The following is a 12517-nucleotide window of genomic DNA, read 5'->3' as shown; positions in this document are numbered from 1 at the left end:
CTACATATCCTTTATTAAAGTTAAATCAATTTGCAAGGAATGGCCAAGTATCAATCTATCGCGTGATTGAGCTTCTAATGACTGAATGATTGTTTCATAATCATCTTCGTATTTCTGTATTATGATGACAGGAATTGCTGAAAGAAAATTCAAATTAGATGCATTAATTACACAAATGAAAATAATTCATGTACCACTGTCTAAGCCTGTAAACTGTTAATGGCAATATTATTACAACCCTATACATAAAAATTGGGTTAGACAGCAATGATGAAAATTTGAATTGTCATAATTTGGAATTAAAACAACTACCAGTACTAACACTAGCAAATAAAAATGCAGTATGATAGGGATATTATTATGTATAATTATATTAACAAATTTACATCTATACTGCATTTGTAACTAATTGCTATGGTAGTAAACTAAAAGATAATAGATCAGGCTATGAACGGGTGATAATCATATTTACGTTAGAATTTTACTACCATCGTAGTATTTTATGCGGTCATCATATTTGGTTAAGTGCTACATTTCAACTGAATTGAATTCAAAAATATCGCAAGTCCTACCATATACGAATTATTCTTAATCGATAGCATTCTATCACGTAAAACTGCTAATTCTCTAATCATAGATTGGATATCAAATATGGATTTTTCATCAAAATTCGTGTTAAAATTATGGTACACTAGAAGCATGAAAGTAGTCCATAGAGATATTGACATTAATAGGACTGGACTGCTTTTTTGAACAAGTTCTAGATGAGACATTTTAGTGACTCTACTCTAGATTAATTCCCGATATTAATGCCAGCGTAGCGGTACAACAGTAATAATGATGGATGAGAAATTGTCTCTCCTCATTTTGTAACAATACTAAAAGAGAAATTTTAGTAGTTAACACCAATTCATAGTCAACGATTACAAACAGTCGATTTCCTTTTCATTGATCTGTATTGTTTTAAACCTATTTAACTTATTGATAAAGTTTTATTTCTATGAATTAAAGCAGCGGAGGTGAAATTAAGATTGCCCTATTAGCCTCTTTCTAGAATTAAAACGTGACTATTGCTTAAGGTATAGTACTAGTATAAAATTTCATAAAGTAGTTCAAATACATATCGAGATAAGATCCACTTCTGCAAAGCTTTCCTATGATGTGGTTAAACTGTTGCTATTTTAGATTATTTTCAATTTGCGATAAAGTGCAATTTAAGGGCAATGTATCATAACATTAATCACTTTTGTTAATTCGTTTGTTAAAATAAGCCATCGCCAATGAGTCTTATGGTAAATTCGTATAGAAATTATTGATAAATAAATTACAATATTGAAGGCATCGATGAACAATTGCCTGAGCAAAGAAAATAACTGCCGTTGATTCAGTTAAACTATCAAACTGAACTATAAGGAACTGCAATTGCCTTGAAGGAGAATTGTAGACTAAAATCGATTATATTGATCTCAAAAATACTGATTATAACAAAAACAACAACAACTGTATTAGATGGAGATTCAGCAAGACTGTCAATGCTACATTTTGATACAATATCGCCTATGTATTATCATAGGATAATAAAAGACTTATAAAGTAGATAATAAAATTCTCGGAAAGTTTTGAAAGACGTATTCAAATTCTTATTTGAATGATTACTTACTGTACTTTTGTAAACAATCAGTTTTGCCGTTTCTATTCACTGTCATCCAGAAAGAGCGGATAAGTACAGGTAAAGTCAATAAATTAAATGGCGGTAGTATGATTGATTTGCCGGAAAATTCTCTCACTATGGCATTAAATTGAAATTTCCAAATTCTTTCCGTCTCATCTTGCAATCGTTCGTAACTCTTACTGATAAATACAGTATCAATGTTAAGTTAAAAGATGACAAATTACACGGAAAATTGCGTTATATTATAATTTTGATAAGTATTTATGTAGTTAATTTAACGTTATATAAATAAATCATTTAGCAGAAGCTGCAAAAAAGAAATCCTTAATTTCATTACTTACATCGCTGTTTATATACTACATTATACTACATCATAATTTGATTCAGGTTAAACTCCGTTATCAGTACTAACCTCATAATAGCAATCAGCAAATTCAGCAGCAAAATAATGGTTATAATCAAATAAATGACAACAACAACATTAACGACAACTTGTACAGCTTCGCAATTATAGTAGGCATACGAGGTGAAATTCCTTTTTTGACACTCAATTACTAAAAAAAATAAATACAATACAGTATTTATAAGCGACACAGGAGTTAAATAAAAAAATTAATACGAAAATTTAAAATTAAATAGTGTTGTAATTTCTGGTTTAAAATTCCAACAATTGTATATATACATATAACAATGATATGATACCGTAATACCTCCTTGATCATTAATAAACAATTCTCCATATAATCGATAATATGGAACAATTAGTATGTTTTTCACGATTGTTATTGGTGAAGTCCAGGTTGGGAAGAGTAAAGCATGATAGCAAACACCGAATCCAATTACAAAAACCAGCATAATGGCCAAAAAAGACATCAAGTCTCCTAGCTGAGAGTAGAATTCATTAAGCAGCAATCTTTAATCGAGTCAAATTCGATCCCATAGAATTAATTATGAATCAAATCGCTCTGCTCTTACATGCGGCAAGATATTATTACATTAATTGCTAATAATGCTTGAAGTTCATAATAAATTATAATTAAGCTGGAATTGTTCCATTAAGTCATCTTACTCTTAAATATATCAAAATTTTACTGCATTAAAGTTAGTTAACTTCATTGCAATAAATCGATTGATACTGTTATATGAATATAAAACATTATTAACATAATAATCAAATAATAAAATTTCGAATTATCTTGTTCTTATGTGGATTAAGGACTCAATAAAGTATGGCAGAACATATTGTATGATTACTAGAATAATTCAATATATCTGTTTGCTTCGCTATAGTTGATAGCTAAGTAAATATAGACACAATCAATCGCCCATTTCCAGCAGAGTAAATCTACCCAATATTCTATTCTGTAAAGAACTTAAAGCCCAAAAACTGAGAATGAACTGATAACTTAATCTTACCATTTTGCCAATCATTGGAAGTTTAGGTCCATGTGAAGGCCAGATGCAGAATATTTGCAGTAACCTGAGAGTGAAAATGATAAAATCTAGCCCGTACAGGATTCTCGCTACTTCGATAAACCAATTTCGGAATATAAATGCTACAATAAATACCAATATTGCGCTAATATCAAATAAATTCCAAACATCTTTTATCCAATATATCAATTTTTCGCTCCACTTTTTCACAGGCGATCGAATTATCTTAGCAAGTGAAATAAAATATGCGTGGCTAGATGTCAATTATTCGTTATCAATAAAGTTGCAGCTAAACTATAGTAATAAGCATGATAATACTATCTTTCCAAGTTGTCTATGAGGAAATTAATGTTAATATCTTTGCATTCTAAAATTAGATACTTTCAATGCAGCTCCAAAATAATGTAAGCTTAGGTTAACTAGATTACTTGTGATATTTCATCCATGAAGAATGACAGCACCCATACAGCGGTTACAATTTCAGTTGAATTTATAGCAGAATTGAAATTGAATAGGAAAGCGGCATATAAAATTATGAATAGGATATAGGCCAGCTAGAAGGTAATGTATAGCAAACCGAAATTTTACTACGAGTATAACAGAAATGCCCAGTATTTTCAATATTAAGGTAAATAGAAATAAATCTAATTAACAGTACGATACTTACGAAATTGGTTGTAAACAATATTTTAGGTGTTGTACATTTATAAAACCAATGGCTCCGAGGAAATAACTTACGACGGTCAGTACTTTCGTCGCTATCATTAAGGCGATTTTGAGGCTATAACAATTAAAATTAGAACAGCTTTTTTAAGTACCTTTATACTCAGGTTCATATCTCAGCAAGAGCATAGATATGAAGCATTATTAAATAATACCATGTAGCAAAGACTACTAAAAATATGAGATTTCTATGCTTTTGTAGTCCCTAAGATTCACTAATATTCGTAGTATAATAAATAATACAAGATATGATTTATAGAGCATTACTTTCATGCAAATAGATTTGCTACCGTAACAAGCCGTAAGAGCACCGTTATAGAGGCAATGGGTTACAATAGTAAGTTAGTAACAGAATATTTCTAAAAAATACCTCTTTTCTCTTCAAGTAACTTATTAATTGCCCATTCCACTGCCATTTTAGAGCATTATAGTAGCAATCATGTTCTACTAGGTCGTCTGCTGTTTGAGATGTAAAAATGAGACTGAATACCGATACATGGCCCCATTCTGGTAATTCTTGTAGGAGATCTAATACTGAATGTTTTGGATGTTTACTATAAATTTCGTCCATAACTTGTAATGCTAAATTCTGGTAGGTTCTATTAAAGAAGAAACAGAACTTAGTCATGAATTTAAATCGCAAAATAGCTAAGAAATTGTGAAAGCTACTAATAATTTTTTATACATGACAAAATGCTAGCTGCACTTGTTTTTTTTTTGCGCTGTATACTGTAAAGATAAATTTAATTTAAAATTTAGGTTGCACACAGCTAACCTGGTTATCTTTTGAATTGCTTTTAGTTTTCGAGGATAATCCTGACAATATTGTGGATATTCTTCTGTTAGGTCATTTTCAAGTGATTGAAGTAATCGACTTGCGACGATAGCAGCTGCTATAGGATGGGCTAATCTTTTCCAAATAGCGATTGACAAATTATAACGACCAGTAAGGATAGACCACAAAAAAAGATCTCGAACAGGCCACTGGAGCTGAAGATTCAATGTATTATCAATGCCTTGAGTTTCAACGTGGCAACCATATGGATTACGATAATCATGTCCTAGCAGCGTTGCTATACGAAGACCAACTTTATGCAGAAACTGACTATCATCAAGCTTATGAAGATTATCATTGCTACGGATAGCTCGATCATGAGCATACAAGCCAATAAAAGTTAACAAATTATTTAAATTCTATGGTAAAAAGAAATTTTAAGGTTAATTTTAGCTTGTTATTTACTTTACGACACGATGCAAGAGAGATCAAAGAACAGTATATCACGAATTTTTTTATAAACTTTTGAATTGACATGCCATAAGGGATAAATTAAATAAGAGAGCGTTATTAGAAAAACCTTAAGACTATGGTACATACTTTAATGAACTTCTCTAACTTAGAGACTGGTATAAATTCAACTGTCTTAGTGTAGAATTATACAAAAATAGAAGTACAGGCAAAGTAACTTATCAGATGTTTAAAAAAGTACTATAAAACTGGTAGAATTGCTTGATTAAAATACACTTCGTAACAATTTTATTTTCTTGTAGTGCAACGATTTACGTAACGTTTTCCATGCCACTAGCAATTTCATGTAAAATTTATCTAACGATTATTTTACTATTTATCTAAAAAAAGAAAATAAGACATTTTAAAAAATATAATACAACCTTCTGATAGATAGTTTCTAGCCGTCTCAGCGTAAGATATTGTATTAAATCAGCATCCATAGTATCCATTAAACTGGATAATGTATCAATGACATGATCGGAAACTGTATTTGATTTAAGCAATGAATCCATGGCTGAAAATAAGGTTAACTGCCCATTCTGGAGTAAGGCATAAACCGATGATTTGCAACCTCGACTTAAAGCCGTTTTCTTAATGAAATCATCTACCGGATGTGTAGAACAGCACTATAGAATTCATATTGCCAATGAATAAAATGAGAAGTAAGCAAAAAGCAATGATAGTACTGCCACAAATCGTGTGTAACACTTAGAGGAAAAACAGCCGTATAAAATTAAGGTACAATTCGCTCGGGAAACATTCATAAAATACTCTTTAATAACACTAGTAGTTTATTATAGGCGTCTGATAGGAATTGGAAATATTCCAAGGATACATCGTTATCATGAAATTATGTCAAGCATTAGGATCGTGTTATATTAGACAGGAAACATACTTTTTAATGTGTAAAACAGCGATTAGTATAGAAATCAATTCGAATGCAAAATGAAGCAGAGATTACTCTTATAAAATTCAGCTTGAATAAATCAAGAATCATCACAAAAATTCGTTTCGTGACAAACACTGATACATTTACATCCTATCTTAGTAATATTGCGATAAAAAACTACATATTCTCTTGGTTTAAGGTTTATGAATTAACTTACCAACTTATACAGCGCTTTATCTAATTGAGCTTGATCAAGTTTGTTGTATAAGATCTGTAACTTTAGTTTCCCAACCATGTCATACGCATAAGCTAATAATAAAAGTTTTAAATCGAAATAAATATCTTAATACGATATACCTTTTCTATAATTTTTATTTTTAATTTCATAAACTAACCCTGAAAGATTATTTCATATAGCCTTTGCTCGAAATTCTCAGCTGGTTTAATAATGTATACCTACGACAAAGCTAAATGGTTTATTTTCTGAGGGGCAGCTTAACTTCTTATCATTACTATAGCCGCATCAAGTTAAGTCTTACTTGAGAAGATTTTCTCAGGATACCGAGTATATTTTGGGTGCAATTTTGAATTAATGGATTTTTGGTATCCGAAAGATGAAATTCTTTTGCAATAAGGCCCTGAATATCATCATCTGTAATCATTGCATTTCCTTCCCTATAAATGGAAGCAAATTCAATACGTTAATACTTTATCATATTTTAGCCAAAGAAATTGCTTTTAAAATTTTGACCATTACTATTTCTTATTATTCAAATTTCGATATTAAAAACGTTAGCAGTTCTAATTTACATAGATTAAGGATTGATTTACTGAAAGAACATTCGCTTGCTGAAAATATGGCAAAGTAACTGGGCTGCTGGACCACTACAATCGACTATAATCACTGGTTGATGATCATTCAACAGCCGACATGTTTGAATAATAGCGCCTAAATCTCCACCAATAAGAATATGGAGATATGGAACGGACTCTAAGGAGGTTTTCTGTACCCAATGTTCTGTATAAGAAGTTATGGCGTTTGTTTTAGATGACAAATTATGAATGAACTGTAACACTTTAAATTAGTCTAGAATCACTTTGATAACTTCACATGAGTACGAAGAATGTAGAAGTAGAGGTAACATATATATATAAGCGAGTAATTATATAGATACAATCTTACCTGGTGCCCATGATAACGATAACTGTTTGATCATCGATGCAAGAAAATTACCTCTCACCTCATCCTGTTGATCAGCATTGGCTGTATCTATCATAACTAAGTAATCATGAAAAGGTTCGAGGTAATTGCTTTGATCATCACTATTTGCGTCGGCTTCTATATCATAAACAGCTGATGTCATTCCTATTTCCTAATTATAATTATAACGTTGATGTAGGAGCATATTTATTAAATTACTATTAGTAATTCCATATTCAGAATAATCAATCTATGGCCATGCTATTCGTTTTATGCTAAACTCCAATAGAAAAAAAATGATTATATCTGTTCGCATATCTTACATTGTTTCCAATAAGAACTTTATCATTTTTTAATTGTTGCCAGATTGGAATTCCCAAAAGCGACGATTTGCAGTAAGAAGACTGAAGTCGTTGCTTTGCAAACATCCTACCTACTGAATTCACTAAGCTGTGATTAATGCCATCAGTAATTACAAGAACAGTAAAATCTTGCATTGCTTGATTTAATGTCTGGCACAATCGATTTCCCCAATAGGATTGATCTTGATCTTTATATTGCCCCAAGATAGATATTATAAGCGCAGGGTGTAAAACTTGCCAGTGTTCGTGTAATAACTTGTAAATGTGTTCTGATCTGATGTGAGCTGGCACTCGAATGTACTTGTTTTTTCAATGACATAGAAAATAAAAACAAAATAGATCCAATTCTATGGCTGTTTCTTGACTTTTTAAAGCATGAAATTAACTTTTTCAGTACTAATATAGTTACTTTCTGCAAGCTAACAACGCTATTCTTTTTTATTGGCTATTTATTGATTTAGGCCATAAAGCTGCACTGTTTAACTTATCAAAAGTCAGTATGAACTATAATAAAGACTACTCTTTCTCCTACACAACCCTACGTAATTCTTCACTGATGTGAGAAATTTGCGATCTGTACAAATATCACCTTATTAACCTTATTTTATTCGTTTCAATATTTCTTTCGAAGTAATTACCTTTGCGGTATAATAGGAATTCGATTGCCTAAGTGTCACATTTCCAAAGCTACGCGATCGAAAGCTGTAAAATTAATTCGGAAATTATAATACTGTACTATGAATTTACTGCGTAAAAAATTATGAATTTATCATTGGGATTAAAACCGATTGTGTAAAATGTTATGACTATCAAATACGAGATCTGTAGGTCGTATCTGGTTAAAATTATAAGCCACACGTCTTATAATTTGGCTTACCCAGCCTGAGCTAAAATATCGTTGATAAAAGTTTGCTCTGCATTTTCTTGCATCTACACGGATAAACACATCGAATATTCTTATGCTTTTAAAAATTATCTTGGAATTAGTAGTAGAAACTATAGCTACAGTTTTCTTAAAAAACCTTCAAAGCGGTTAATCTTTACATAGTAAACTCATAGATAATTAGTGTTTGTTGTTTATTTCGCTTTAAGACATAAAGTATACTTTTGTATCTCAAGTTGTATAAATACTAAGATGGCACAAACACACACACAAAAAAATGACAATATCCTTCTCTTACTTGCAGCATCATCTTCAAGCAGTTAGTAGATTTTCAAGGCTAAAAGGCAATTCCAGATTAATATTATAATTAATGGATTTAAGATTAAAGAAGTAAGTCCGGTATCTACTTGTAATGTAGTAGAGTAATAACGTTGGAAAGACCAATTCCATTCAATATTCTAGCTTACCCTGTTCCCTTCAATTTCAATCCGTTCTTTCGCTGTAACGGCTAGTTGAACAACTACGTGCTACTATTTGCAGTCTATCGAAACTAATAGACTGATGGTACAAAGTCTAGAATTAATTAGTATTACTACAATCAAAGGTGATAATCTGTAAAAAAGTCATAAAATATTATTTACATTTATTTATAACTTTCAACTAAAGGATAGTATAGATCGATATTTTCTTTGGTGATGAGAAAATTCTAATCTATGGCAGTAATTTCTTCAGGTTTAAATCAGCATACAAGATAACTTCTTTATAACTGTATTTTCTGAATCACTATAACTTTAAAATTTATTGTAGCCGTCTCTATTAAATCTGCGTACCATGGCGATCTAGGGCAAGTCTATTGTATCTATTTATCCAAGCAGGCGTTTTCTACGTTATTTTCTTCTCTATTTCAAATTTTGGTCATATTATACTACACTAAACAAGCGACTTTTGTCTCAATTACATAAATATCAACTCCAACTGTCAAATAACACTTAACACACGCCAGTTAGGCTGCCATCTATCTATTATAAATAAAGAACCTTTAGGAAGATTGCATAGTCGCACTAGCTAAACTGAATGCCACAGTAAATAGTCAACCCTATGCTAGTTGAGAAGATAAAAAATTATTCATACACCGCATAATAATTCATATTTTGTAGAAAGTGAAATAGAAGCCACAAAACATTCGTATTTTAGTTTAGGTATGACGTAGGCGTACGCATTAGTCACGAATATCCAAGAAGTAGACGCCTAGATTAATAGCATCAATATTATTTTATTTTTGACGCTTTCCTATTCGATTTAGGATTCAAGTGTTTGTTTTTTGTATCCTGCCTCTTTTAAATTAACTATTGTGATGTCCTAGTAGCCTGTATTAGATCCAGAGTATGCTATGTAATATACACGAAATTGAATATTGCATAGAACAGTAACGGCATTGCAAAGCCTCAGCAACTACTCCCGCATTCGTTCTACGTTATATACAGTACGTACAATTTTTTATTCGATCCAGCAGTAATGATAGTTATACCTTGCAAGTTATTACTTCAAAGTAATCACCTCTTAGCCGCTTCACTGCAATGATCCTCGTCAAAGTTGTTGCTTTATAAAATGCATTGAAAATTGTTCCATTTCTTATCATTTACCGTCATATACTTCCTTTACCAGTATGTACAAGCTTGTATACATTATCTTTGCTTGTTAATTGAAGCTTTAAAAACAGGGTTTCAATTTAGTTATTAGAAATATGTAATGTGTTAGATCGTATTTCTAACGTTAGTAAGCAACTATATATTCAGGATTACATTCAGTATTGGAAACAAAGTCAGTCAATACTAACATAAATGAAATGTATTAGCAATTGGTAACAATTCTGTTAAGAATCTATGTAATCCATAGATTGAAACGCTGCTATAAACTGTAGCCGTTAGGCACTACTAAAGATTGTATAAAATATTACTAGCCGAAGGGAGTAGTATCTGTAAGGGACTAAATGACCATATGAATTTGCCTCAATCCTAGGCTACAAATAATAATTTGTAATAGGAAAATAGTGCCACATAGGACCACTACATTTCTGGTTGTGATGACTTTATATTAAATAAATATTGAGTAGTCTACTCATTTTGATGTACGTATAAGTTTGAATCATCCAACTAGTGTCAACGTCTGTAATGCACGTTATATCAACTTTTAAAATCCATTATTAGTCAAGCAATCCAAGATATTTAAGAGTCACAGAAATTAGCAGAAGTTGATTGCTTTTTATTTCACGGGCAGAATATTACGATATAGCCGACCCTAAGATACATAATAAAGCACTATCCATATTAGCTGTAAGTAAAAATTGAATATGAAATTGAATTGTTTCCTTTTACACGAATAATTGTATGTTATTGGAGCAAATAATGACAGCTAGCATGGACAAAGATGTGTGTTTGATTTACATTGCAAACTACCATTGACGTCAACTCCTATCAGCATGAGATATATAACATAATAATAATCATCATCTGGATAGCATTACAGAAGTATGTCAAAAATAGTTGATGTCATGACATCAAGAACTTCAAGTCAATCAACTAGAATTTTTCACCATGCGTAAAAGCAAATACACTATGTTTATACGTTATATCCAATTATGCTACGCCTGCCAATAATTTCTCCAACGTAAAACCAACAGCATACTTCAACAAAAACTAAAGCTTTCTGGGTTACTTGACGCACATTGTAATCCAAGAAACGACCAGTGACAGCACTTTGAGCCATATCAGAAAATCCTTTCTTGACTGCAGGCCATTCTGATGGCATAGCAGGTCTCATCTCGACTTTTGCATAAGACCAAGCTGTAGCCAAGCGAGGCTGTGCTGCTCGAGCTATAGCTATAGGACATGACAGAAAGCCTACGTTAGAAATGGTGTAATACTATGCAAGTAATTACTATCATCGTCTAGCTACATTAAGTTAAGTTAGCCTTGAGCCAATCGTACATTCTCCATTCTATACAGATAACGATTGCATTTAAAGATTTCTATTATCAAGTTTACTTTCATCTATGGCAGATGTTCACTTTTATAAGACAGTAACTCATTTAAAAGAATGATTCCGTAAAGTTAAGCAGTCTATAGTATCCCTTGCATCGATTAGTGTAATACGCATAACGGCTTCAGTCATGGTCTTGACACGGAGGGGTGCAAGCTAGAACTATCATGAAGGTTGTAAAAACCTTTGGATAAATTAAATTGAAGGCTACCATTACAATATCGTTCACACCAAGTTGAACCATCATAGCGTAATCTATTTATGACATTTCTATCCATTTTGGGAATCCTATAAGCGTTGTGAAATATGATTTTCCAATGCACCAAGCTCCTACACCCCTTGGACAATCTGCGTACAGTATCGATGGTGGTAACGTCGATCCATATTTGATCCGATATCGTGAACAAGCCCTTAGTCTTAGTAAAGTAAAAGCATGTCCATTCTCAAGTCTATTTAGGACTAGCCTACATAATCATTTCTCTTTCCAGTCATGACTGCGACTGTTCGTTTTACTCAACAGCAGGCTATTCTATTTTGTCCTATCACACTGTACAACGACCGGTAGGACATGTTTTTCATCCACTGGTTCGTCATTTCAGTTAGGAAAGTACATCGATCAGGCTTTAACGCTACCGAACAATCATTTCTAATGGAGGATGTGTTTTAAACTATGGGTTAGAAGATCATTTTAAACATTTGAAATACTTACTTTGAGATGAATTGACTACACGGGTACCAAACCTCTGACCAAATTGAACCACCTTCTGCGCCATCTTGTTCAACGATGTTGCATCTGCGTCTGTGTGCGTAGGGCAGTGCATTATGGGATAGATGATTTCATTGCATCTGAAGTCTGAAGTGGACAGTGTACAGTACAGTACCGTACCGTACTGTGCACTACTGTACTGTACTGCGGTCAGTGACGGCACTTTTACCAGTACTGTACCTGTAAGAGTCCGGTCCGGTACACGCACTTGTACACTTTAATGTACAGTACAGTACTGTGACGGAGAGATCTTCATGGTC

General features: G+C 32.2%; 2 protein-coding genes across 2 annotated transcripts; both read right to left on the bottom strand.

Annotated features, from left to right (window-relative positions):
• TRIADDRAFT_51314 (uncharacterized protein) lies at window positions 1-8762 on the bottom strand (the record flags this gene model as incomplete). The annotated part of the gene is made up of 19 exons (XM_002107583.1): window positions 1-114; window positions 573-691; window positions 1661-1851; window positions 2085-2226; window positions 2383-2557; window positions 3089-3228; window positions 3845-3887; window positions 4200-4428; window positions 4605-5023; window positions 5498-5743; window positions 6224-6315; window positions 6402-6462; window positions 6546-6681; window positions 7190-7211; window positions 7241-7379; window positions 7531-7869; window positions 8208-8271; window positions 8447-8499; window positions 8751-8762. 19 exons carry the CDS (start codon window positions 8760-8762, stop codon window positions 1-3), a joined length of 2736 nt encoding a protein of 911 aa, XP_002107619.1.
• Window positions 8763-11071: 2309 nt separating this feature from the next.
• TRIADDRAFT_51313 (uncharacterized protein) lies at window positions 11072-12264 on the bottom strand (the record flags this gene model as incomplete). Its single annotated transcript, XM_002107582.1, has 2 exons — window positions 11072-11352; window positions 12201-12264. The coding sequence occupies 2 exons, from the start codon at window positions 12262-12264 to the stop codon at window positions 11072-11074; spliced, it is 345 nt and encodes a 114-aa protein (XP_002107618.1).
• Between the last annotated feature and the right edge of the window lie 253 nt (window positions 12265-12517).

Source organism: Trichoplax adhaerens, genomic scaffold (genome assembly GCF_000150275.1).
Source record: "Trichoplax adhaerens TRIADscaffold_1 genomic scaffold, whole genome shotgun sequence".
Lineage (NCBI taxonomy): Eukaryota > Metazoa > Placozoa > Uniplacotomia > Trichoplacea > Trichoplacidae > Trichoplax > Trichoplax adhaerens.
The sequence above is the reverse complement of the archived record's forward strand: the minus strand, read 5'-3'. Positions and strand labels throughout refer to the sequence as shown.